At 36.9% G+C, this 25,138-nt stretch overlaps 6 protein-coding genes across 6 annotated transcripts; 2 read left to right on the top strand and 4 right to left on the bottom strand.

The window, feature by feature from the left end:
- The first annotated feature begins 68 nt into the window (after window positions 1–68).
- On the top strand, window positions 69–2,389 carry LOC106424197. Its single transcript, XM_048738910.1, has 2 exons — window positions 69–443; window positions 572–2,389. The coding sequence occupies exon 2, from the start codon at window positions 843–845 to the stop codon at window positions 1,917–1,919; it is 1,077 nt and encodes a 358-aa protein (XP_048594867.1). The 5' UTR covers window positions 69–443; window positions 572–842; the 3' UTR covers window positions 1,920–2,389.
- A 66-nt stretch (window positions 2,390–2,455) lies between these two features.
- On the bottom strand, window positions 2,456–4,053 carry LOC106424198. The gene is made up of 3 exons (XM_013864951.3): window positions 3,966–4,053; window positions 3,618–3,884; window positions 2,456–3,109 (listed from the first exon to the last, which is right to left on the bottom strand). The coding sequence occupies exons 2-3, from the start codon at window positions 3,812–3,814 to the stop codon at window positions 2,659–2,661; spliced, it is 648 nt and encodes a 215-aa protein (XP_013720405.2). The 5' UTR covers window positions 3,815–3,884; window positions 3,966–4,053; the 3' UTR covers window positions 2,456–2,658.
- Window positions 4,054–6,708: 2,655 nt separating this feature from the next.
- On the top strand, window positions 6,709–11,269 carry LOC106424187 (coatomer subunit beta-1-like). Its single transcript, XM_013864926.2, has 6 exons — window positions 6,709–6,924; window positions 7,674–9,730; window positions 9,937–10,446; window positions 10,521–10,606; window positions 10,689–10,894; window positions 10,975–11,269. The coding sequence occupies exons 2-5, from the start codon at window positions 7,685–7,687 to the stop codon at window positions 10,891–10,893; spliced, it is 2,847 nt and encodes a 948-aa protein (XP_013720380.2). The 5' UTR covers window positions 6,709–6,924; window positions 7,674–7,684; the 3' UTR covers window position 10,894; window positions 10,975–11,269.
- Window positions 11,270–13,709: 2,440 nt separating this feature from the next.
- BNAA08G12440D (protein OXIDATIVE STRESS 3 LIKE 2) lies at window positions 13,710–14,790 on the bottom strand. The gene is made up of 2 exons (XM_013864907.3): window positions 14,289–14,790; window positions 13,710–14,196 (listed from the first exon to the last, which is right to left on the bottom strand). Exons 1-2 carry the CDS (start codon window positions 14,561–14,563, stop codon window positions 13,809–13,811), a joined length of 663 nt encoding a protein of 220 aa, XP_013720361.2. The 5' UTR covers window positions 14,564–14,790; the 3' UTR covers window positions 13,710–13,808.
- Window positions 14,791–15,343: 553 nt separating this feature from the next.
- LOC106424098 (exocyst complex component EXO70A1-like) lies at window positions 15,344–18,152 on the bottom strand. The gene is made up of 2 exons (XM_013864841.3): window positions 17,956–18,152; window positions 15,344–17,878 (listed from the first exon to the last, which is right to left on the bottom strand). The coding sequence occupies exon 2, from the start codon at window positions 17,705–17,707 to the stop codon at window positions 15,674–15,676; it is 2,034 nt and encodes a 677-aa protein (XP_013720295.2). The 5' UTR covers window positions 17,708–17,878; window positions 17,956–18,152; the 3' UTR covers window positions 15,344–15,673.
- A 4,458-nt stretch (window positions 18,153–22,610) lies between these two features.
- On the bottom strand, window positions 22,611–24,284 carry LOC111199736 (probable WRKY transcription factor 11). The gene is made up of 3 exons (XM_022690004.2): window positions 23,513–24,284; window positions 23,039–23,167; window positions 22,611–22,952 (listed from the first exon to the last, which is right to left on the bottom strand). Exons 1-3 carry the CDS (start codon window positions 24,199–24,201, stop codon window positions 22,772–22,774), a joined length of 999 nt encoding a protein of 332 aa, XP_022545725.2. The 5' UTR covers window positions 24,202–24,284; the 3' UTR covers window positions 22,611–22,771.
- Between the last annotated feature and the right edge of the window lie 854 nt (window positions 24,285–25,138).

Genomic DNA, 25,138 nt, shown 5'->3' with positions numbered 1-25,138 from the left:
TAGAAAAAAAAAAACAGACAGAATAAAAAAAAGAAGAAGAAGAAAACGAACAAAACCCAATAAGCAGCGATCGAAAGGGCAATAATAAACACACAGAAAGCGAAACTTTCAGACATTCAAATCTGAGAGCAGCAATACAAACAAGCCCACCAAGAATTGATCCGACAAGCCGATAGAAGAAGAACACTACTGGTTTGGTCGGAAGAAGAAAGTTACATACTTTTTTTCTTTTGTTCGGGTTTTTGTCTGAATTCGAAATTCCGGTCAATCTGAGCAACAAAAAAAAAAAGTTGCTCAATTTTCAATCTTCCAAACACTTGTTTCTCGTCTTACAAAGCTTTGGGTCCCGCTTCTCATTGCCCGCTTCCCCCATCTTCATCAATTCGAATTCGTGTGCTCTGTTCAACTCCACTGATCTCGACTTTCTCCAGCTGAAATTTCCGGTAATTCTCGACTCCTCAGCTTCTGAATTGGGCGTGGAAGAGATTAAAAAAAAAATGCAGATTCGTGTTCTCACCCGCTCGTGAAGTTGGTGACTTTTTGATTGATTTGGTAACTTTTTTTGAGTTAGGGTTTGTAATATATATATACTGAATCAGCCAAGGTGGAGATTTAAGCTTCTTGGAGTCAGCTGAATAGTAGGGAAGATGAGATTTGGCTTCGTACTAAAAGCTTCAGCTAGGTTCTTGAAATGCTCCTGGGTTTGAGTTTGAGAAGCTACAATAAGTTAATGAGTTGGATTTATTGGTGTGAAAGATAAGCTTAGACGCTGAGAGGCTGCGTCTCTGACTGTTTCCATCGGTTTTAGAAGAAGAAGAAGAAGAAGAAGAAGAAAGAGAAGTATGCAACGTCCTGAAGATCATCCCAGGATTGATCTGGCCGAGCTGAAAGCGCATATTGTGAAGAAGATTGGGGTTGAGAGATCTAGAAGGTACTTTTACTACTTGGGGAGGTTTCTGAGTCAGAAGCTTACTAAGAGTGAGTTTGATAAGTCGTGTCACCGTCTTTTGGGGAGGGAGAATCTTCCTCTACACAACAAGTTGGTTCACTCCATCTTGAGAAATGCATCTCTTGCTAAATCCCCACCTCCTGGTCACAAATCTTTGGTGCTTGGGAAAGAAGATGGACCTGCTAGGAATGATCATGTTCGGTCAAATGGGGTGTTACATAAGGTTCGGTCTGGAACGTGTGTGGGGACAGTCAGAGATAGGCCTAGTCCACTTGGTCCAAACCATCAGCCACTTTGTAGTAGAGAAGACAAAAGTGGTAATAGAAACACTGAGAACGAGGACTTTGGTCCGTTTGCTTATCATAAATCAAGTCTATATTCTGATGAAAGAGGTCTGAAGATACCGGATAAAGGTCAGGCCGTAGATGATGAAGCTCAAGGTGAGCGAGGCAGATTGGTTGTTTCCAAGGGTCCTGTAACGGCACCTCTAGGGATACCATTTTGCGCAGCTAGTGTCAGTGGGACCCGCAGAACTGTTCCAGTTTCGACCAGGGCTGACGTCACTAGTTGCTATGACAGTGGTGGATTATCAGACGCAGAGATGTTGAGAAAGCGGATGGAGAGTATTGCAGCAGCACATGGTCTTGGAGGGGTTTCAGCGGAGTGTTCTAGTATGTTGAGCAACGTGTTGGACGTGTACTTGAAGAAGCTGATCAAATCATGCGTTGATTTGTCTGGAGCTCGGTCACGACGGAGCGGAGAGGAGATTGTAAATGGAGTGTGGCCGAGTAATAGCTTGCAGATACAAACTGGCAACCAATTGTCTGGCATAACGCAAGAGCAGGATTCGGTGTCTTTGCTTGATTTTAGAGTTGCAATGGAGCTAAATCCAACTCAACTTGGCGAAGACTGGCCGTTGCTTCGGGAGAGAATGTTATTGCGTTCGTTTGAGGAACGAGAAGGGGTGTGAAATTCAAATGTTTGTGATGTTGGATATTTGCAAATTGTCTGAGGAAGCAGCTCTGGTTTAAAGAAACGGGCCAGTGGTTTTGGTAGCAAGACGGTTCTAAAGCTGCTGGATACCATGATGGACCTGATGGCTGAGAGACACATCTATGTCCTGCAGCCACAGACTCCGGCCACTGTATATGAATACGAAATATACGTGTTGTTGTAAGGTCATTAATAACTTTGGCCACCCCAGCGAGTTTCAAGCTCTGTGTAACAACGCAGGCTGATAAGGGAATCAAGAGAAAGTTTTGGTGGAGATATTGTGGGAGATAAGATACAAACAAACAAGCATGTAATAGCTGCTGTATTGCCTGTGTATGTAACATAGTCTTAGCATTGTTCAGAGTTGATAGCTTGTAAACGCATTGACATCACTTTTACTTTTTACATTTTTGTTTTCTCCTTTCAATGAAAAAGTTATTTTCACAGCCCTGAATGCATTGTGTTGAGAATATGCAGAAGGCTACTCATTGAAGGTCTTTTTGCAAGTTTTTCTTCAACAAAACTTATTGCATCTAGAGATCCAAATTCCAAAAGAGGGTGTAAACCGCTCATTACAAGACCTTTGTTCCACATTGATCAAAGCCAAAACCTTAATTATGGATTCATTCGTAGGGGAGGAATCAAACCTAAACAACATCACTTACCTCTCTCATCTTCCAAAAATCTAAAACGTTAAAGAAACAAGAGCCAACACTCTAAGCATTAGCTTCTAACCACCCATGATCATCTTGGTGTGATTCTGACCCTCCAGCTTCAAGAGAAGCTTCTCCCTCACCCTTCTCTTCTCCGCCATAATCTCCATACATCTTTCTTCTAGCTTCCTTACGAGCCTCCCTACGAGCCTCTTTCTTAGCTATGTTCAAGTCCTTGAACCCTTGTTCGAACTTGGCTTCGTCCTCTGGATTGAAGAAGGCTACTTCCATTTGACCTAGCTCTGCGTATCTTTGCTCCACTTTGGTTTTCCAGAAAAGACCCATCTCTGTGTCCATCTTCTGGTATGGTGTTTTAAGCAGGTACTCGTCTATCCCTCCTGCCTTGTCGATGCAGCGGAGAGCGTGCGTTGTGACTTTGACTTTAATGTGGCGGTCGAATATGTAGCTGAACAATCTCTTCTCTTGGACGTTCGGTTTCCAACATCTTCTTGACCTGTTCGCAAATCACACCACAAAGTCACAACTTTCAGATTAACAAAAAGTTACAAAACCATTCAGACTTATAGAAGGACTTAAAAAAAACATATACGTATTCCATTTACATAAATTCGATCAAGAATGCAAGTTTCGTCACACAGAGGTACATGAATCCTCTCCAAAGTGGATAACTTTAGTCACGCAGAGGTACATAACTCCAAAGTGGATAACTTCGTCAGACAAAATGTAAATGAATCCTACATTTCTATCTCTCTAAAGTAGATAACTTTAGTCATACAGAGATACATGAATCCTACATTTCTATCTCCAAAGTGAGAATCTTTAGAATGGCATGCATGATCTTGAGAGCTATTAAATAGTTTCAAACGAAAATCAAGATTCATTTTAACAATCTAGTAAGCCTCAAGAAACCAAACATGTTAGCTTGTTAGATGCTATTCATCTACACCAAAAGCATCACAAGCTCTAAAAGCAAAGAGATAGAGAGAGGGAAAAAGACTGACTTGTTGCCACCGTCTTCACTAACGCGGTTGCCGTACTGGATATGGCGGCCGGCGTAGAGACCGCGCTTGGCTCTGCCCATCACGACTTTGGAATCCGGAACACAAGCCTTGAGCTTCTCTTTCAGCTCCGGCGTTAGAGTCTCCGCTCCGACCTTCTTCACCAGCTTCTTCATCATCTCCTTCCCTCTGAACGCCATTTTCCGTTCTCCTCCTAAGATCACAGATCGCGAAACTTATCGGCGAACGCTGCTCCTCTCTCTGTATAACCTGGGGAAAAAATGGTTTAGTTTCCGTTTTTTTAGCCGGAAGAAATTAACCAGTAAAATCCGGTAGGCTAATTCGACTAACCGGCTCGATTCAAACCTCGGTTACGAAATTAACCGAAGAGAAGAAGACCTGAAGTGAACCGGACCACATAATCGGTCTCTAGCCAGTATATGAAGAAAAAACAGAGTCGACGTTTTTTTAGCTGGCGCCTGGAGGTCACGACGTCGTTTAAAGTTTCTGATTTTTGGGCTTTTTCTCTTGTTTTGTTCACTCGTAGACCCAATTTAATTTCTCCTCTTAAACTACGGTCCGCTATTTCAATTTTCCATACAAAATTTCCCCTTCATTTAGATATACATCTTGATAATGGTTCTCATTGTTGTGGAAATACCCACCAGTATAAATATATGTAAATGGTAACCGTAAAATAGAATTAATGGAATCAAAATAGGTGGAATAAGATGAATGAAATTAGTTTTTTTTTTGTCAACGAATGAAATTAGTTTAAACTATTCATTCATAATCAAAATTGCAAATTTATTTTTTGGAATGTTTTTGGAGTTGATGAAATGAGAATGTATTAATACATTCATGTAAAGTGGTAAACCAAATTATAGTATTAGTGGATAAATTACTCCACACTATCCAAAAATCAACAATTTAGTTGTAATCTAATCATCTTTTCTGTTGATTAGGGTTTTCTAATTAAATATCTTGTCTTTTTTTATTATATGTTTATACTATCAATGTTTAGTTTCTCAAGTAGCATAGTTTTGCAGTTGACGATTTTTTTTCACAATGTCACGTTGGTGTTACAAGTGTAATTGTTAAAATATATTTTAATAAACAGTTAAAATAACACTTAATTTAGAAAAAGAGAGTTTAATTCGTAAAATTTAAATTCCATTTCTATTCCTTAGATATTAAACTTTAAATTCTAATCACGAAATTCTAAAACTTACAAAGAAAATGTATATTTTTTTTTTTTTAATAAATGATATTCTAAGAAAATGTCCTAATTTTGTTATAATATAACTTAGTGTTATTTGAGTCTAGTTTTTATTTGTTATGTGGTGACCTCCTTTTCAGATCAATAAGACATTTACTTACTACAAAACTAGGCCAAACCATTTAAGTAATTGTTTGTTGATTTTAGAGAAAATTGTAATAATTACTATAAAATAATTGATCTTTTTTTTATGTTCTATTGTGAATATGTCTCATTGTGGGATAATTTATGTTTTGTGATGTGTGATATGTCTCATCATGGGAAAGGATGTGCGGATATCTGATTTTGAGAGCAATAAGACCATTAATTACTCCACCACTTGGTCTCACCATTCAAATATTCACTTGATTTTAGGGAAATTGGTGAATTATGTGTATGATTTGATGATTATGAGAGTTATTGGTAACTGAATTCTTATGAACTTTGAAAATTTTGAGATTCCATTATTGTTGGTTTTTGGATTTCAAAAATCTTAATAAAATATATTGTTATTGATTTAAGAATTTTCAAAATTCATTCAAATAAAAGTTCGAAAAAAAATTATAAAAAGAAGTTTGAATTTGAAAAAGTATAATTCGAAAACATAAAAAAACTTTTAAATTTTTAAATTTTATTATTTTATTAAATAATTATTTATTATATATATAGAGAACAAATGTATAAGAGTCTTTTGTCATTTAATGAAGAATATATTTTTGAAACTATTTATTTAATTGTGGTAAAAATGATTAATGATACCATGAAAGTGGTAAACATGAATTCTTCCTAGAATTTTTCAGAATTCAAAATTTTATGTACCAGCATTATTATAAAAGGTTATAAAACCTAAACTAACAAATGGATTATATATTTTAGTTATCTTCAAAATACAAATTACATTTTATCAAGTAATATTTGGCTATATAAACGTTTATCAATAGATAACAAATTGTTTCATTAAATCTTAATTATCAACATATAAGATTGTTGTCACTGCTAAAATTGGATGAAACCGATCATCACAATAGTAACATAATTCTAAGAAGAACGGATATCTAATTAAACTTTTACAATTTGCAATAATTTTATTTTTCGTTTTTATAAATTAAAATAAAAAGAAATTTAACCGCGTTAAAAATAAATTGTCAATAATAACACCTTTTGAAGTTTATGTCTCAAAAATAGCACTAGAAGGAGAAAATCACAAAAATGACATTCATTAAAGGGTAAAATATCCCTAATACCCTTGGTTTAAAATTAAATAAATAAATAAAAATAAATAAAAATAAATAAAATAAAAATAAAAAAATGAAAAAAAGATTTTTTTTTATAGTTTCAGATTATATGTTTTCAGATTCGAAATTTTTACAAATTTTTTTTTTCGAAACTTTTTTTTTTTTATTTTTTTTTCAAATTTTCTTTTTATAATTTAAAAATACTTTTTAAAACTGTTTTTAAAATTTTTATTTTTTATTTTAATATTTTTTTTTATAAAATTTTAAACCCTAATTCCAAAACCCCACCCCTTAACTCTAAACCCTAAGGTTTGGATTAATTAACCCAAGGGGTATAAGTGTATATTTACCTCTTTAATAAAACTTATTTTTGTGACTTTGAACCTTGAGTGCTACTTTGGGAACATAAACTTGGTTTGGTGCTATCCTAGTCTTTTTTTTCTTTAATAATTATAATCAAACTCGGTTTATAAAGATTGGGCTTATATAATGAAAACAATTAGACACGTAGAGGAACACTATAATAGCTCAACTTCTATAGAACTGGGCTTTCCATCAATCAATCAATCACTGGGCCTTTTAAGGTTCACTCCATCGTTCACTGCTTCGTTTCCAAATCAGGCAAAGCAGAAAATAAATATCGCGCATCTCGACGAGTAAACACAAGACGAATCCAATCCACCATCGTACGTACATTCTCATCTCACTTTCCGCGTGAGTGTTCGTTTCACGAGATCCGAAATCTCCCTTGGATCCATAGCTTAGCGACTCCGTGGATCTCCTCCTCTCTCTCTCTCTCCGGATCTCCCACCTTGAGGTTCGTCTCTCTGCTTAACCACGGCCTATGATCCAGATTTTCGTAGAGATCGATCTCCTTTTCGCCTTTTCCTTTGTGTAAATCTACAATGTATCGGTTTTCTCGGGAGTTCTCTGTTTGATCTCGATCCGATTCCGTTAGGAACCCGATCTTCGTGTTTATGCAGCTGAGTGAGACTGCAGATTATGTAGATTCGATCGATGCTCTTCAAATCTGATAGAGAGATGTGCATTCGTTTTTGAATCTTAGTGGATCCGAAGCTATTTTTTTATTTATTGAAATGATTTTTGTTTAATGTTTTGATCGTATTTGTAGCTGGATCTGAGGATTCGACATTACCGATTTTTCTTCTGTAATTGTGATGTGATGTGATGTGATGTTTGCTCATAAACCATGGATTGGAGAACTGAGTTCTTGATTGTGAAAAAATGAATTTTGAAATGCGGAGACATGCTTCATACATTGTATAGAAATTTAAGTAGAGTGGTGTAGATTATTGCTGAGTGGGTATGTGGGTAAGTTTCTTATGCTCAGTAACTGAAAACTTTAAACCGCACGAAACATTAACATTTTGCTTATCTTGTTTTTTAATATGTGATCTGTATGTGAAATTCTGATTTTTGGTTCCTGTTTTCTCTATGCACTTTCTATATGCCTTATGTTGTAGTGGTGCTTCGTCTTGCATGATTTTCCGTTTCATTTGAGCTTAAAGTTTTCTCATTTTGGTTTCTCTTTCACTCTCTGTGCAGCGACCGTAAAGATGGACAAGTCTAGTACCTTGCTCGTACACTATGACAAAGGGACTCCAGCAGTTGCCAAGGAGATTAAAGAAGCTCTGGAAGGAAACGATGTGGAAGCGAAAGTTGATGCCATGAAGAAGGCGGTTATGCTTTTGCTGAATGGTGAAACCATTCCTCAGCTTTTCATAACTATTATTAGATACGTGCTGCCTTCTGAAGACCACACGATCCAGAAGCTTCTGCTGCTGTACCTGGAGTTGATTGAGAAAACCGATTCCAAGGGGAAGGTGCTGCCTGAAATGATTTTGATTTGCCAGAATCTCCGGAACAACCTTATGCATCCTAATGAGTACATTCGTGGAGTGACACTGAGGTTTCTCTGCCGGTTGAAGGAGACTGAAATCGTGGAGCCTTTGACTCCATCAGTGTTGCAAAACCTGGAGCACCGTCATCCTTTTGTTCGTAGGAATGCGATTCTGGCCGTCATGGCGATCTATAAGCTTCCAAATGGCGAGCAGCTTTTCGTTGATGCACCTGAAATGATCGAGAAAGCTCTGTCAACAGAACAAGATCCCTCCGCCAAGAGAAATGCATTTCTGATGCTCTTTACCTGTGCTGAGGAACGAGCTGTGAACTATCTTCTGAGCAATGTTGACAAGGTTTCAGACTGGAATGAGTCGCTTCAGATGGTGGTGCTGGAGTTGATTCGGAGTGTGTGCAAGACTAAACCAGCAGAGAAGGGGAAATATATTAAGATTATTATTTCTCTGTTGAGTGCCACTTCCTCTGCAGTTATCTATGAATGTGCTGGAACGCTCGTCTCTCTCTCATCTGCCCCTACTGCTATTAGGGCTGCTGCCAACACCTACTGTCAACTTCTTCTTTCTCAGAGTGACAACAATGTGAAGCTTATTTTGCTCGATCGGTTGAGTGAGCTTAAGTCATCGCACAGAGATATCATGGTTGAGCTAATAATAGATGTGCTCAGAGTACTCTCAAGCCCAAACCTTGATATTCGCAGGAAGACACTTGACATTGCCCTTGATTTGATTACTCATCACAACATTAATGAGGTCGTTCAAATGTTGAAGAAAGAAGTTGTAAAGACACAGAGTGGAGAGCTTGAGAAGAATGGAGAGTACAGACAAATGCTTATTCAAGCAATCCATGCTTGCGCAGTTAAGTTCCCCGAAGTTGCAAGCACAGTGGTCCATCTTCTTATGGATTTCTTGGGAGATAGCAATGTGGCTTCAGCACTTGATGTGATTTCATTTGTTAGAGAGATAATAGAAACTAATCCCAAGTTAAGAGTTTCAATCATAACCAGGTTGCTGGACACGTTCTATCAGATTCGCGCAGGAAAGGTCTGCCCTTGTGCACTGTGGATCATTGGGGAGTATTGCCTTTCACTTTCGGAAGTTGAGAGTGGCATTTCAACCATTAAGCAATGCCTTGGTGAGTTACCATTCTACTCTGTTTCTGAGGAATCTGAGCCAACTGAGGCATCAAAGAAGATTCAGCCAACCTCTTCTGCCATGGTGTCCTCGAGAAAGCCCGTGATTCTTGCTGATGGTACTTATGCTACCCAAAGCGCGGCCTCTGAAACCACATTCTCAACACCAACAGTTGTTCAGGGAGCATTGACTTCTGGAAATTTGAGAGCACTGCTTCTAACTGGTGATTTTTTCCTAGGAGCAGTGGTTGCTTGCACATTGACCAAGCTTGTTCTTAGGTTGGAGGAGGTTCAGTCGTCTAAAACAGAAGTGAACAAGACAGTCACACAGGCCTTGCTGATCATGGTTTCCATGTTGCAACTTGGGCAGTCTCCTGCTTCCCCACACCCTATTGATAATGATTCATACGAGAGGATTGTGTTGTGCATAAAACTGCTTTGCCATAGGAATGATGAGATGAAAAAGATATGGTTGGAATCCTGCCGCCAGAGTTTTGTCAAGATGATATCTGAAAAACAACTTAGAGAGATGGAGGAACTTAAGGCAAAGACCCAGACAACTCATGCGCAACCTGATGATCTAATTGACTTCTTCCATCTAAAGAGCCGGAAGGTAATATTACTTTCCAAACTATCGCTTGCTTCATTGTCTTTATTATTATTATTGTGAGTTTTTTGGAAATCTGTTCATTTCTTATACGTAGATTCTGCTTTATGGGTTACCATTTTCTCAAATTGAAAGATAACAGAAGTTTATAGTGGCTGGTTACATTTTTTTTGGGTCCGTACATCAAATTACTGATGATAAGTTTTTTTCAGGGAATGAGTCAACTTGAGTTGGAAGACCAGGTACAAGATGACCTAAAGCGTGCTACCGGAGAGTTCACCAAGGACGAGAACGATGCGAACAAACTCAACCGCATTCTTCAACTCACAGGATTCAGTGATCCAGTCTATGCTGAAGCATATGTGACAGTCCATCACTACGACATCGCACTCGAAGTTACTGTTATCAACCGTACAAAGGAAACTCTTCAGAATCTGTGCTTGGAGTTAGCAACCATGGGTGATCTCAAGCTTGTTGAGCGTCCTCAAAACTATAGTCTTGCACCTGCAACGAGCATGCAGATAAAGGCAAACATCAAGGTGTCGTCCACGGAGACCGGAGTCATATTCGGGAACATCGTCTATGAGACATCAAATGTGATGGAGCGAAACGTCGTGGTTCTTAACGACATTCACATTGATATCATGGACTATATCTCCCCTGCTGTTTGCTCAGATGTTGCCTTCAGAACCATGTGGGCAGAGTTTGAATGGGAGAACAAGGTCACACACAAAAACCTTTTACACTTTGTGTTGAGTTTGGTGTTTAACCATTTGCGTTGTGGTCTTCATGTCAGGTTGCTGTGAACACCAAGATTGAAAACGAAAGAGAGTTCCTCGACCACATAATCAAATCTACAAACATGAAGTGTCTCACTGGCCCGTAAGTTCAGATTCTTATTTCTTCTTTCTTCTCTTATAGACCGAAACTCTTCTTACTAACCAATGCTTTTGTCTATTTGCAGATCTGAACTAGAAGGAGAATGTGGGTTCCTTGCAGCAAACTTATACGCAAAAAGTGTGTTTGGTGAGGATGCTCTTGTGAACGTGAGTATCGAGAAGCAAACAGACGGAGCATTGAGTGGCTACATAAGGATAAGGAGCAAGACGCAAGGGATTGCTCTAAGTCTTGGAGACAAAATCACCCTCAAACAAAAGGGTAGTAGCTGAGGTAAACTAGTTCTTGTTTTCCACTTTGATCTATTCATGTTGAATCCTCACACACCTTACCATACCAATTGATTGTTACAGGCTTGGAATGTTGGGGCAAAAGGTAAACAGGTTTAGACTACAGTCGTTTCTCTCTTAGAGCTGTTTTTTTGTTGGTTTATCCTGTTTACTACGGAGGGAAGCGTTTAAGACTTTAAGAAATAATGTAAAGATTAATCTGTTATCACCCCTTGGCCGGTATAGTTTCCGGTATGGTACGGATTGATTCTTACTCATACGGCTGAGTGTGTTCTTCGTTTTATAGTACTTGGACGATTTCATGTTATTTGTAATGTTTTTTTTCTTTATATAATGTCATTTGTTGGGGAAGATTAAACCATGATTTTGGTGAAATGCTTTGTCGTTTTATATTTTTTTTTTTGTTTATCCACTATAGGCTATAGTAGCTATTATGAGAAACGTTATTAGAGATGCAAGCAGGACCACTTTTGTTGGTGAAAAAAGAAAGAGGCAGTGGTTTTTAGAACGACAATAATTGATAGTGTGTTTCTTCAAATCCTAACTATCTTATGGATTCGAATATAAGGTTGCAAGTGTTATAAAAAAAAAACAAAAAAAAAAGTTGCAAATGTTGGTGTACGCATTGTGAATTTTATATAATCAACTATTTGATGCCAGCTCTGATGAAAGAATATGCCCGAGAATCCTGAGTTCGTATAGAATATTAGTAGTTTGAACAGCCATGACTCATGCAAAGCAAACACTGCCGTGCCAAAGTTTAGTGGGGCCTGAGACATATAAAAATCGGTTCCTCTTATAAATTTTTTTTATTAGAGCATAATATATATTTGAAAAAACATTAAAAAATAATAATTTAAAAAATTAAGACAAATGTTTTTTTCTTCTTTTTCAATAAACTTTTTAACTAAATTTGCATGATCTACATTTCTGACTAATTCTCTTTCTATAAATATAATTACTAAACAATTTAATCTTTCTTGTGATATAATTGATCACATATAAAGCTTTACGGATTTCCACTTGAAAAAGCTTCTTTCAGCAGCAGTGACTGAAACTAGAATCGTCAAATAATATTTGATAAGAAATTTATGAGTCTGGATAACACTCTTCTTTTTCTTTCAAAAAATTCAGAACTTCAAGAGGTCTCTTGTAATCTTATGGCAACGTCTCTTTTAGAACCATCAGTTCAAAACACAAATCATCCCCAATAACATCATTATAATGATTTACATGCCTTAAAGCTTTTTGAAGATTGGTACAAGATGCCATCAAACTATCTTCATTTGCTGATTTCAGTTTATCAAATAAATGGCAAACTTAAAGTACTCTACTACTAATTATTTTCTAAAATTTGAAACTCTAAAAAAAATAATATATTTTAGAAGTCCTAGGCAAAAGCTTTTTTGAATACTTGAAGCACGGCTCTGAAAGCAAAACAGCATGACTATTGCAACATTGAGAAATTCAGAATACAAGTGGAAACATTATCTTAGACCTGTGTTCACATTAAAGACTTTTATATGAAAGAATATGCGTAAGAATCCTGAGTTTTTAAGGAATATCGATCAGTTAAGTAGTTTGAACAACATGACTCGGACTCGTGCTATGCATCTTCTTTCCTAAGAATACAAGAGGAAACCTTATCTTAGACTTAAACCTTGGTTCACATTACACCTGACTTGACCTAACCAAATTTTACGAAACATTTTTTTTTTATTTGGGTTAATATTGAACGATATCCACTAAAGATTACAGGCAAGAAGTATGATCATATTGTTTAGTTAGTGGAGATCAAATCATATCCACAAGTAATCCAATTCATTAATCATTAATTATTATAAGTTCTACAAATTTATTATCATCTAAATGGTTAATTATCTATTTTTTCCTTCAAAATTATCATATACCCATTAAATACATATTAAATACCGAATTTTTTTATAAAAATGATCAAAATAGACTTAGATGTTTTATCAAAATAAGTAATTATACACTTATATCCCTATGAGTAATTAATCTTGACATTAGGATTTAGAGTTAAGGCGTGGAGTTTAGGGTTTAAGATTTAGGGTTTAGAGTTTAGAGTTGAGGAGTGAGATTTTAGGATATGATTTCAAATTTTAAAAAGTAAATAAAAATTAAAATTTTCAAAATAAAAAAATGCTACTTTGATCAAGTTTATTTTTGTGACAAAAAATTAAAAATGTCTATTTAAAAGAATTGTTCTTAAATATCCATCATCATTTCTACAGGAAGTTAAGAACTTAAGACTACATTTTATATACCCATTAAATAAATATTAAATACCAGTCTTCACACCTATATCACAAGATTTATTGTATATACACGCTTAGTCATCAAACACCAAATAAAATTAAAATTGAACAAAAAATACCTCTAGTTGACCCGAAATAAAACATAAAACTTAAAAATTAGAAAGACAAAATCCCCAAATCATCAAAACCATTAGTGATAAAGTAATCCGGTTCTTCTCAAAATTTGAGGAATTTGACTCTTTAGTTTTTGAGTTTTGTGTTTTATTTCAGATGGATATGAAATTCATTACTTTAATCGCTATTTTCTTTTAATTTTGATTGGTGTCTAATTAAATAAAAATTAATCATGGTGGAAATAAATATAATCCGAACTTTGAGTTCATAGAGAAACTAGTATTTAATATTCATCTAGTGAATATATAGAATGAAGTTTTAACTTTAGATGAATATGGTGCTATATGATAATAGTTTTCGTAGAGAAATAGATCGGTAACCCACGTCTTAGCGATTAGACAACGATTCTATCAAATTTTCGATCAATTATTGCCAACGAAACTTACTCTACTCTGACAACAGAAACAAACAAAAAAACGAAACACAAGTGGAGAAAATAATGAATTATCGATCAGCATCTTGAAAACTAGTTAAACATAAGCAGCTATGAGTTTGAACCATAAAATCTCTATTATTCGTTGTCATCTTCATCCTCTTCTCTTGCAACTTACTAATTTCATCATCACTACTATCATCATTATCATAACTGCATATGTGATCCTCCTCATCAGACTCTTGCAATGCAAGTAAAGGCATGGAACTAAGGTTATTATTAGTCTTGGAGTAGATGTTGAAAGAAGACAGTGATGATCTCCTTAGCTTGTTAGCAATAAGCAATCTCCTTCTCTTGTTCAACGGACTCTCCACTTTCATAAGATCTTTGGTCTTGCTCACTTCCATTAGATTACCAAATGATTTTGATTTCCCTATGTAATGATTTGATAACCCTCTCCTAAATTTTTAAAACAACAACAAATAGTAATTAAATTTCGGAAAATTAATTAAATTTTGGAAATTTAAAAGATTGATTAAGGGAAAAGGTACTTAATAGGAAGAGAATCTTCAAGAGAGGAACCAAACCATGTTCCTCGTGACGAAACGACACCGTCCTCTTCCTCGTTTGCGCTGCTTTCTCCCGACACGACTACAGATGATGAAGAACTCTCTGATATCTCCTCCGACAGAGACTTAACACATCTCCTTAATCCGATCCCGCTTCCACCGCGGCTAGATTCCTCCGTCAAGAACAGAGCCGCCGGTGCAGCTTTATCCTGCACCGCCGTACCAGCTTCAAACGTCGAACCTGCCAGAAACTCCATTTCTCAGTTCTTCTAGCCTTCTCCTCTTCGACCTCGTCTCCTCCTGTTTATCCACCAACCGGACTTAGCTGTCATCAACCGGCGATGAGCGCAAGTTAAGAGCTCGAGTTAAGAACTAATTTCCGGAGAGAAAGAAAGTTGGCGTATAAAGAATTTATTATATACACATAGCATGAGTCACAGTATTTGAGTCTGTCTGTGTAATTACGCGTAAATGTTCTAAAAATAGAAATAGTACCCCGAGGGAAAAGACGCTAACGGCGACTTTGACGTTTTTGACACGTTAATGATGTCGTGGTCTCTGCAGATTGGCTAGCTCTCGGACCTTAGCCGTACGTTTCGGAGTTACTGTCTCCGTTAAGTCCGATGCTGTCCGCTGTACCCGATAGTTCAGTGGTCGTTATAACAGCCAAAAACCTTATCCAATTCTCATTATTACTGATTTTCAGTTTGTAAAAAAGGTAAAAGTAGTAAATTTATGTCAGTGAAACCAGATAGGATTTGAACTAATTCATAACGTACTGAATTACTGAAATGATATCTACACGGATTTAACATAATTAGCTTAGTTTTTGCAAGTATAATAATAATTTGAAAGGCACAAACAAACTTTATCAAAGTGAATTTTGGACACAATGATGTCTAAATGCATGAAGCAAAGGGTCTCTCTTGAATGTGATGATTGTATGCAAAAGATTGGCAAGGTGTGAAGAATCTCACTACAGTACTGCCCTCAGGGGTGTAACCAAGTCTAACGAGCTTCCTTGGAGATAAAGAAAGAACAAGGAAACTGTTTTTTCATACATTTTCCATTATTTAAAAAAAAATCATAAAATGTCACAAACGTAGCACAACAATTAAGAACAAGAACATTACTGATCTTCTAGCTATCTCACTAAATAGAATAATCTTAACCCCTAACATGAAACCTCAAGACATAAATGAACTAAGGGGACTTGATCAATGACTAAAAAGCTATACCTAGAGTGACAGTATCTTATATACGTATAAAAAGTCTACATCTGCTTCTCCACTGAAGATAATCCTCCCAGGAGATGGAAGAGCAGACACAACATGATCACATCTTCAGACAACGGAACATGGCTTCAATCATACAACAGCTGAAGTAGTGCGTCTAAGATCAACATCGTTCCTGAGTTTCTCACTCGGCGGTGTACCCTTAAAACTTCCATATCTCATGGGCCTAGGTATGTAAAGAGAGCTGAGAATCTTCTCCAAAGCCACCACAGTGTACCTCACGTACTTGCTCGAACTAGCGTCTTTCTCAACCAACGGCCCATAGTTCTGCATATAGCTTCTGTAAACCGGCACAACAGCTTGAACTATCTGCTGACAAACCCTCTCCCTCAAATCTTTCTCAGGCACGACCCACGTGGACTGCTTCTTATAGATCTCATCAAACGCATCGTTAAAAGACTTCAGCCTCTTCTTGACGAGATCACGCGCCGTGGCGTGCCCGCCAGAGAAGAGTATAAGCCCTTCCCTGCTCAAATGGCTTGGGAGCTTACCCCAAGTGTCTCTAAGGAAGACGGTAGCGTAATACTCTTTGTACTGATCATGCTCCTTCAGCCAGGAGTCTCCTAACTGATCTCCAATCCTCGTACCCTTTAAGCTCTTGTATAGATGGTAATGATTGTTCATACCGAAGAAATGAGCTAGCGTTTGATCCGGATAGGCTTTCATCCACGAGTCCATGTTCTGCTCAATCATTTTGATGATTCTTAGAATCTCAACCGTTAGCTGATTCTCTTGAAACCTCTCTGATCTCCAGCTCTTATGTATGAGCAGAACTTGAGTGAGCGTTGATTTGTACTTATCTCCTACAAGTTTATTGCAGTAATCAGTCACAAAACTGACTAGCCTAGGCACACCGCCGTCGCTAGGCGGCGGGATCTGCTTCTGAATCTCCACCTGAACCAGAAGCTCCCAGAAGATCTCCGCCGCGCCGTCTATCAGCTTCTTGATGAGATCTCTAGTGAAGCTTTGGATCTCAGCACAAGCTGCTCCGCCGAAGAGACGGTTAAAGTCTCCCCTCAGTTTGTTTAAAGAAGTGAAGATGTCTAACAGCTTCAGAAGCTTGATTGGATCTTTCTTGGAATCGGTAACTGTTTTACCAAACTGGAGAAACGCCAGCATCCCCGCTTGAGCAGCTATCTTCGAGAAGCAATCCATCCACACGTTTGAACCGAATCTCTCAAACACATCGTTGCAAAGCTTGAACTCTGCTTCGAAAAGATGCTTGACCGCAAACTCTAGATGGTTCCCCCACTGAGATATGTACCCTTCTATGCTCTGCACGTCGTTGAACTCGGTTACTGATATGTCTAGATAGTCCAAGTCTAGTGCTTGAAGACTAGCTCTAACGTTAGAGCTCCTCACTTCCACGTATATAGAAACGCACTTTTCAAGTCTGTTATTCGCTCTAAGTCTTCCAAGAACGGCTTGCAGCTTGTGGATTACCGTTACAGGCAGCTGAGACGGCGCAATGCACGCTTGCTCTCCTAATGACGGCGACGGAGACGCCATGGGAAGTGGGACGCTGTTGTCCTTCAACAGCCTCCTGAACTCGTTCTCAAGCTTGTCCAAAGCAGCGTCCCTAAGCCCGCCGTCAAGGCGAGCTTTCTCTTGTTGAAACTCTCTCAGACCTCTCAAAGACTTCTTCAGATTCGAAAGATACTTCTCGTCAGCAACGCTGTGGTCTTCCAGATACTCGACTATATCCTCCAGCCACTGGATAGCTAACCCACAGTTCTCGCCTAGGAACCTCAACGCTTCCTCTAACCGCTTTAGTACAGCTAAGTAGCCGGAGAGATCGTTCTTGGGGTCTGATAGCAAAGACTTCTCGAGTCCGTGGACAGCGTCGAACACCTTGAGGACTGCAGCTGCTGGACCGACGGCTCGGTTAATGTGGCCGCCGACAGCCACGAGAGCTTCTCTGTCTGCTCGTATGGGTCTTACAGCGGCTTCAAGGGAAGGTAGTCTCTGCTCAATCTCGTCAAATCTAGGACTGGTGCGCTCCAAAGCTACACCAATGGCTTTAGATTTCTCTAGACTCGATTTCAAATGGTTACTTGCAGCTAATAAGCTCTGTATCCCTCTATCCACCGTAGCAGGTTCCGCCATTACTAAACTTAAATCAGAATAAGAACCCTAGAAAACTCAGAACTCTCACTCCAAGACACTAATTAGCTTCCAAACTAATAAAGATGGAGACTTTCAATAAATCAAACCAAACCCAGAAGCTACTTAGCAACAAAGCTAGACAAAGAAACCTCCACAGCTACCAAGCAACCCCTGAAACAATAAAGTTTTCACCTTTTTAAGAGGAACAACACAAATGAAAGGGATCAAGTAGAGGGAATGTCTTTTACTGTAATGGGTCGCCGGAGCAGAGTCGATCCGGCGGCAAAGGCGTGAGCTTGGCGGAAGAAACGAAACGGCTTGAGATTCTCCAGAGAGAGAGAGAAACTTTTTATTGTTTTTTTGACAGTTTTTTTTTGGCCGACGGAAACTGACAAAGTGCATGACAGTCGAGCACAAGGTTTCATACAGTATCACTTGCGAGTTGCGACTACTTTGGTTATAAACGGAGCTTTCTATTTAAAAAAATTAGATTCATTAAAGTTATAATAACATAACTTTTTGTTTAATAATTTCATTTTTATGTTTTGCTTTTTCTGTCGATAAAATTATGCTTCATTTGTGATTTACTTTTAGAACATTTTCTTTAAAATGTGTATGGACTTTCCGAATCTTTTTTTTTTCTTTTTGCCTTTCTGATTTAGTTTCGTAGACTTGTGATCATCTGCTTTTAGTGGTTACCATTTTTCAACTTTGTGGTAACGTAGGAGTTAGGCCTAAATTTAACTCACTTTGCTTCCAGCATAAATGATGATTTTATTCTTTTGTATGCAAATTTTTAAGTTTTAACATTTGACCGTTGAAAAACTAAAAGTTTAACATTGACCAGATGAAAAAGTCATTAAAAGCATTTAAGTTCAATACTTCCTCACTATCCTAACAAATATATAGTATTATTTTACAGAAAAGTGTTATTTTAATATAAATTTTTAAATTAAAACCCAACTTTAACAATATTATTTGAACATGTTAATTATAAAATTAGTGTATTTAAAAAATGTAATTTTCATATAACAATAAATAATTTAAAATATATGTGAAAACTTTCTAATTGACACTATTTTTTTGGCGTCAGTTGACAGTACACTATTTATAAAACAGAATATGGTTTGTCTTGAGTTGGTTTAACTTTGGTTGGTTAGATTTGGTTTAGGTTTTTTCTAACACCTAATAGTTAGTTTAATTAATGTGATATGTATGACTAGGGTATATACTTGAATGAATCATACGTTATGTATGACGTCTTCTTTGCTTTTTCAACTATGCTACATATCTATATATATAAAGAAATGTTCGCCTCTCTCCCGTGAAGCCACGTCATCAATTCGTACGTTCTGGGAGTGATACGTGTCCCATTTTATATTTAGGGCCAAAATAAATAAATGCAGTTAAGGGTAATTGAACCCAGCACCTCTAGCACTGGTAATTTCTCTTAGAACCACTAGGCTAAAGTCACTTTTTATAAATATGTGGCCGCGAAAATACTTATTATCGTGTCAGCTGGAAGCTCATGCTTCTTCTGCTTGTGGCCAAGGCCGACACTGAACTGATGTCAAGATGAAGATCGTGAAGTTAAAAACTTTGCTCCAAACAGTTTTGCAAAGTTTCCAACCTTTATAACTTGAGGCATTTAATATATATCAAAATACATTTGTTGTACACGCTTTTATTAGTTTTGCTTTCAAAAGAAGGTATTTACAGTTATAAATGTTTTGTGCCAGTGAAGTAATGGTTGAAAAATCTCTATACATATGTCATTTTAAAATAACACTCAAGTTCTATATATAGTCAATACATATGTCCATGTTATATTCTAGACTAAATATTTTCTCTTTTAAAAATATAGAAAACAATTTTTTTAGTCTACAAGCAAATGTTGTAGAGCAAGTATGCATTATACAAAATAATATATATTTAAAATCCATACACAAAAACATAAAAGTTGTTATAGGCCTCTTTCTGACACATGCACACTCCACTATGAATAAAAATTAAAAAAAAAAACAGTATTGTCATCAAACTTTATCACAAATCCACATTTGTACATCTATAATTATGAGTTGGACAATTAGTTAATTTGATACAATACCAAAGCAAGAATAATCGAAAACAACTATACCACCGCATACTAATAAGTAAGACATAACAGATAACCAAATTCTTGAATCTTAAAACAAATTTCAACTCGAGCATTTAGTGAATATCAAATTAACTAATATCCCGCCCGTAGGGCGGACCGACCCTAGTATGATATATCTTGCTGTATAGGAAAATGCATAAATGTAGTATGTGGGGTTTGTCTATTTGCCTCACACTTCATGTTGAGGGCTTTCTGTGTCGCCGTGTCGGCATGATAAAATGTTTAACAAAATCCGAGTAAAACGAATCATGTAAACCAATAGAGAGGTTCATATAAGTACGAGTTACCTATATGAGCTTTTCTATAAAAAAAGTTACGAATTACCTTGTCAAAACTAATGTCAATACAAAATAGCGGTTTGATTGGACCGCACTAGAAAACAGATCTCTGCCATTTTCTATTGTAAGTATGGCAACTAAGATAACGAAGATAAGTGCATGTCAGAGAATAGAAGATGTGGCCTGAATCTGATGATATTATAAATGCTTATAGATTACACTTGCAACACGCGATTATTTTAGAAATTTGTCATACCATATAAAGTCCCAACTGTCACACACTCATTACACATTGTTGACTGTTATGTATAATTATAGATTCAGTTAGCCTTTTGATCATAATGATCAAAATTGATGTAATCGCGTACGTCAGTCGTCAGACTCGTCCCCAAGTTGGTTCAATGTTCATGTACGAGGAAATTAAATAAAACAAAACAAAGGTCCAAAGATATGTTTATGTATTGAGATATAATGTTTATAGTCAAGTCGTTTGATAGAAGATAATTAAGTTTTACGCAGGGAAATGACCTGCGAGATCCCTCACCGACCTCGTCAATACTTCTTGCTCACTGAGATTCCTAAAGCGGCTATGTTCTTGTACTAATAGGTGTTTAAGATGAGCTTGACAAGTTCCACGTGGCACTCCTTACGACAGACGTGCCCCTGATATTTAATTTTATTTAAGTAATCAACTCAAAAGCTTGATTTAAAAAAAAATTGGCTCAAATTATATGATAATTCCTCCGGCTAATTTAAAGTTTATAGTAGTTTTCTCAGTAACTCGGTTAAAAGTTCTCCTATATCAGCCACCGATTCCATTACCGATTGATTGTAAGAATCTCTAGTCACATGACTCGCGTTTATTATGTAACTCATCACTTTGTGTCTGTGAATCAACCTCCTAGACGCAATCTTTGATCAGCTTAACTACTTGTGTCGGGTTGACTTTTTGTTACTCCTTGTCGACAGGAAAGACTAGATTTCTGATAGGTCCTTTGCCAAGAGATATCAATGTTGATCTAGAAACATAAACACACAAGAGAACACAACAATACAGGTTTTTTTTTGAGTAGATAAGTCTACCTCTTTTTATCTTTTTCATTTCTTTAAATAGAGAGTACAAAAGCAAATAACAAAAATTAGAAAGTGGAGTCATTAACTCCTTACAAAATGGGAACAAGGGAAAGTGGAGAACTGTTTCCTACAAACAAGGAGGAGACTAGTTCTCGTTATTGAATAAGTAAAACAAATGAAAGAAAAGCCACAAGACTCTTAACTGTTGACTTCTTTGTTGCATGTATCCTATCAATTTCCGATGTGGCGATAAGTGCTATGGCAGAGGAGAAAATTCCATTTCTTTATTATTATTTGTTTGTTAGTGTTTTCTCTCTTAGAGTAGGTTGGTTGATTTTACGTCTTTGATGACCAAACGTATTTACGTGGACCAACACCAAAAAGAAACTTGCATATACCAAACAGAGTATTTACGAACATGACGTTTGATTTTGTCTCATCTTGATAAAATGTATTGGAATAGAATATCCCACATCGAAAATTTAATAAAACCTTAAGTAATATATAAAAAGTTTAGATCAACCTACTTATTACTAATTGATTTTAAGTTGGAATCCTTTAACAAATCTGAATCTTTCAAAGTATTCAAACTAATTCTCATAACCGGTAAAAGATAAGTATAACCCTATGGTTTAACTTTCAAGTAATTTTTTTGTTTTATTTACAAAGGTATCTAAAGCCTTGGTTTTGAAAGATTTTGCTGAGAAAGACAGATGAACATTTGTGGCAACAAAGAGCGTACACAAAACTCTTTTACAAATCTCAAATGAGGACTTTTGTACCACATGTTTTGGTGTGGTCGTCTTTGTAAACACATGTTATCGTGTATCGTATTTCCGAAGGTGGGACAAAGTGTTAATGGTCTTTGAACTTTCCTCCCAAACAAGAAGCTGAAACTTTGACCTTTATGTTTTTTTCGTACCCTTAACAGAGCGATATGGTTTTGATACATCGTGCCAAAGTGTTTGTCTTATGGATTGATGTTGATATACTTTGACACATGAAAAATGGATTAAAAATTGTCTAAAGTATTTATCAAAAGATAAAATTGTCACACGCAACTTCGTTCAAGACTCCAAGCTCAACTGCATACATTAATATAGTTGACTCTTAACTTGTCTTCTAACTAACACAAGATAATAAATTGAATTCACATTTATTTAAAGATACGTGACTTCAACACCCAACCTGAACTAACTCATTAATAACTCATTTGACTTTCTAATCATTAATCCCGTAGTCAACTTTACTTTTATTTTAGAAAAAAAAACTTTACTTTGCCACCAACTATATACATTTGTATTAATAAAACAAAATAATGATTCACGGAAAAAATGAACATAAGTCCATAATCTTGCGCAATTAATTCCATAACCACTACCTTATACCCATATCGGCAGATAATCTAATTTTATAATGCACCAGGATAATATTTTATAAAAATACATTTCACCAGATTAATTGTGTCTAATCAAAATAATTTTTCTTTAGTAAAAGATTTACAAACCAACCCCTCTAATACTCTCAAAAACAAAAAAACAATACAAGTCAAAGTCATGCCGAAGCAAACACCAAATCATTAACGCCTGAAGAAGAAACATTCTCCTGCATCGCGGACTGGTTATGACGGTGCTCTCCTTCATAAGTCACAATAAGCATCGTTGAATCATCCAAAGCTCGTTCCACATGTTTTCTCGCTGGACACCCTCTAAACGTACTGCACTTGTAGTAGCCACTGGATCATAACACATATACACACCGTTAGATCTTTATATCATGAACATATCAACGGTTGATAATAGAAGGGTGTATGGTAGTTACCGTGGGTGTGGTGAGCCTTTGATCGGTTTTTGACCGTACTTCCTCCATGAATACTCGTCCGGTGGAATATCGGCGATCTTTGAACTTATCGCCGGCACCCTCACGGTTCTCTTCATCCGATTTTTTCTACTGTAATAAATAAAAGAAAGAAAAATATATTAATTAAGGAAATCTTTTTAATTAAACAAGACCTAATAATTAATTTAACGTGCGCTGTGTAAGCTAGAATGAGCTGTATGCATGAATCAGGGTGTAAAAGTCAACGGTCAAGACCCCTGAGTTCTTACAGAACTTTAATTGTCCCTGGTCATTGTCGGAACCAAACCGATAACCGGGAAAGTATACTAAACCAGGCATTTATCAACCTAATTGAATAATAAAGTGGCGGTAATAGTCAACTAAGCTTTGAATATTCGCAAATTAAATAACTGAAGTGCGCAGTTGTTAAAGCGACAGGTGGGTGACGTAACATACCGTCTTTTGCAAGGGCAGCCAGAGCCGGAGATCTTGCCGGAAAAGTCCCCCGAGAGCGAGTGCTCGTGCTCGAGGCATTTTTTTCTATAAGGATGAGCGGCTAACGGTGGCCTCCCGGAGGAAGTGACAGGCTGCGACGGAGCAGACGTGAGGAAGATTGAGGATCCCTTTGAAACGCTGCCGTCGCCGGTTATCCCCGACGACATGCACGACGAGCTTAAAGAGACGCTGAAGTTCTCCTTGGAGAATTCAACAATCTCAGAGCTCTTGGATCCGAAGATGGTAGGTTTAGTGAAGTCGAGTGTTAAGCTCGGCTGATTCGAATGAACTATCCTCGACGGTGCCGCAACAACCGCCGCTGGTCTCGTCGGTTGAGAAACTATCGGAGCCTCCGTTTGAGCGATTTTAACGATCTGACTCTGTTGTTGTTTCTGAGGAGACGCCGCGGTGGAGTGAACCGGTCCGCGCCTGAACCGGGCGTGACCTGTACGGTTAAGGAGGGAAATAACCGTTTTGAATTTGGAAACGGTGTAATCGGTTATCTCAGAGCAGTCGACGTTGTTGTGTTTGTCGGGACGGTTAGAGAGGACACGGATCAGATGCTCCATGCTCTGTAAACCTTGCGATGCAGCCTCCTCTATAGCCGCTTGATCATCTATCTTAGGAAAGCGCATAAGATCGACGGCCATTATAATTTCACTGTAAATTTTTTTGAAGATCAGAGAAGAGGGATCAGAGAGAGAGAGCGAGAGAGATGGTGGGGGAGAAGAGAGAAGAGAGCATGGCGTAATATATGGGGAAAGGAGGTGACCGGGTCAGGCTGTGAGATTAAAGTCAAAGCCGGATCGTTTTGATCTAACGGCTGTGATTGAGTTGAGTGTTTCCCAGGAATAAAGCAATCAAAGTTTGGTCTCCTCTTGTAACTGGGACCCACTTGGCATCCAATTTTCAATTAAAGATATTTTTCCAAATAAAAATCATAATAATGGAAAAGAAAGAGAAATAAATTATAAATAACACATAGAATTAAAAATACTCAAATTTCATAATTATTTAGCAAATTTTAAATCCAAATTTAACTAAAAACAGTACAAACTATTAATTGATGATTAATATATTAAGATTACATTCACTCACACAATAGAGAAAGAAGGACCAGCTGGATTTTGGTTTGAGGAAGAGTTGTCAACAAGACATGGAATATGGATGATTGGGTTAAAAAAATAATAATTGAGATATTTGACTTCTTTAGCTTTAATTATATTTAATGTTCTCTCTCGTTAAAATCTTATTTATACTTTCAGATTCAACAACAGTATTTGTCAGCTGTAATTACAATTAACTAATTCAATAAGTTGGGGGTAACAATTAGGTTTTAATCTTTTTTATACTTGCAGATTCTATAGAGTCAACAGTATTTGTCAGCTTTAATTACTATGGGCTTGTTGAGTAAAGTATTCACCTTCTGAATTTCCAAAATGGTAGTGTTGAAAAAATCACAAGATCTATGTGAATTAATCACTTTTGAATATATTCAACACCGTTAAAAGGACATAAATAGCATTCATATTAATGTTGTGGACAATTTCTTCAATAACAAATAAAGAATATTACACGTATTAAATT

Source organism: Brassica napus, chromosome A8 (assembly GCF_020379485.1).
Source record: "Brassica napus cultivar Da-Ae chromosome A8, Da-Ae, whole genome shotgun sequence".
In the NCBI taxonomy this organism is placed as follows: domain Eukaryota; kingdom Viridiplantae; phylum Streptophyta; class Magnoliopsida; order Brassicales; family Brassicaceae; genus Brassica; species Brassica napus.
Note: the sequence above shows the minus strand (reverse complement) of the source record. Positions and strands in the feature narration are given on the sequence as shown.

Excerpts from the sequence above, each read along its gene's own strand:
- BNAA08G12440D (XM_013864907.3), bottom strand. The coding sequence starts at position 14,563 with ATGGAGTTTCTGGCAGGTTCGACGTTTGAAGCTGGTACGGCGGTGCAG. Across the intron at positions 14,197-14,288 it reads GAAGATTCTCTTCCTATTAA|GAGAGGGTTATCAAATCATT; the intron begins GTACCTTTTCCC and ends TTAAAAATTTAG.
- LOC111199736 (XM_022690004.2), bottom strand. The coding sequence starts at position 24,201 with ATGGCCGTCGATCTTATGCGCTTTCCTAAGATAGATGATCAAGCGGCT. Across the intron at positions 23,168-23,512 it reads GGCTGCCCTTGCAAAAGACG|TAGAAAAAATCGGATGAAGA; the intron begins GTATGTTACGTC and ends TATTTATTACAG. Across the intron at positions 22,953-23,038 it reads AAAGGCTCACCACACCCACG|TGGCTACTACAAGTGCAGTA; the intron begins GTAACTACCATA and ends GTTATGATCCAG.
- LOC106424198 (XM_013864951.3), bottom strand. The coding sequence starts at position 3,814 with ATGGCGTTCAGAGGGAAGGAGATGATGAAGAAGCTGGTGAAGAAGGTC. Across the intron at positions 3,110-3,617 it reads AGTGAAGACGGTGGCAACAA|GTCAAGAAGATGTTGGAAAC; the intron begins GTCAGTCTTTTT and ends ATTTGCGAACAG.
- LOC106424197 (XM_048738910.1), top strand. The coding sequence starts at position 843 with ATGCAACGTCCTGAAGATCATCCCAGGATTGATCTGGCCGAGCTGAAA.
- LOC106424187 (XM_013864926.2), top strand. The coding sequence starts at position 7,685 with ATGGACAAGTCTAGTACCTTGCTCGTACACTATGACAAAGGGACTCCA. Across the intron at positions 10,447-10,520 it reads AGTTTGAATGGGAGAACAAG|GTTGCTGTGAACACCAAGAT; the intron begins GTCACACACAAA and ends TCTTCATGTCAG. Across the intron at positions 10,607-10,688 it reads ATGAAGTGTCTCACTGGCCC|ATCTGAACTAGAAGGAGAAT; the intron begins GTAAGTTCAGAT and ends GTCTATTTGCAG.
- LOC106424098 (XM_013864841.3), bottom strand. The coding sequence starts at position 17,707 with ATGGCGGAACCTGCTACGGTGGATAGAGGGATACAGAGCTTATTAGCT.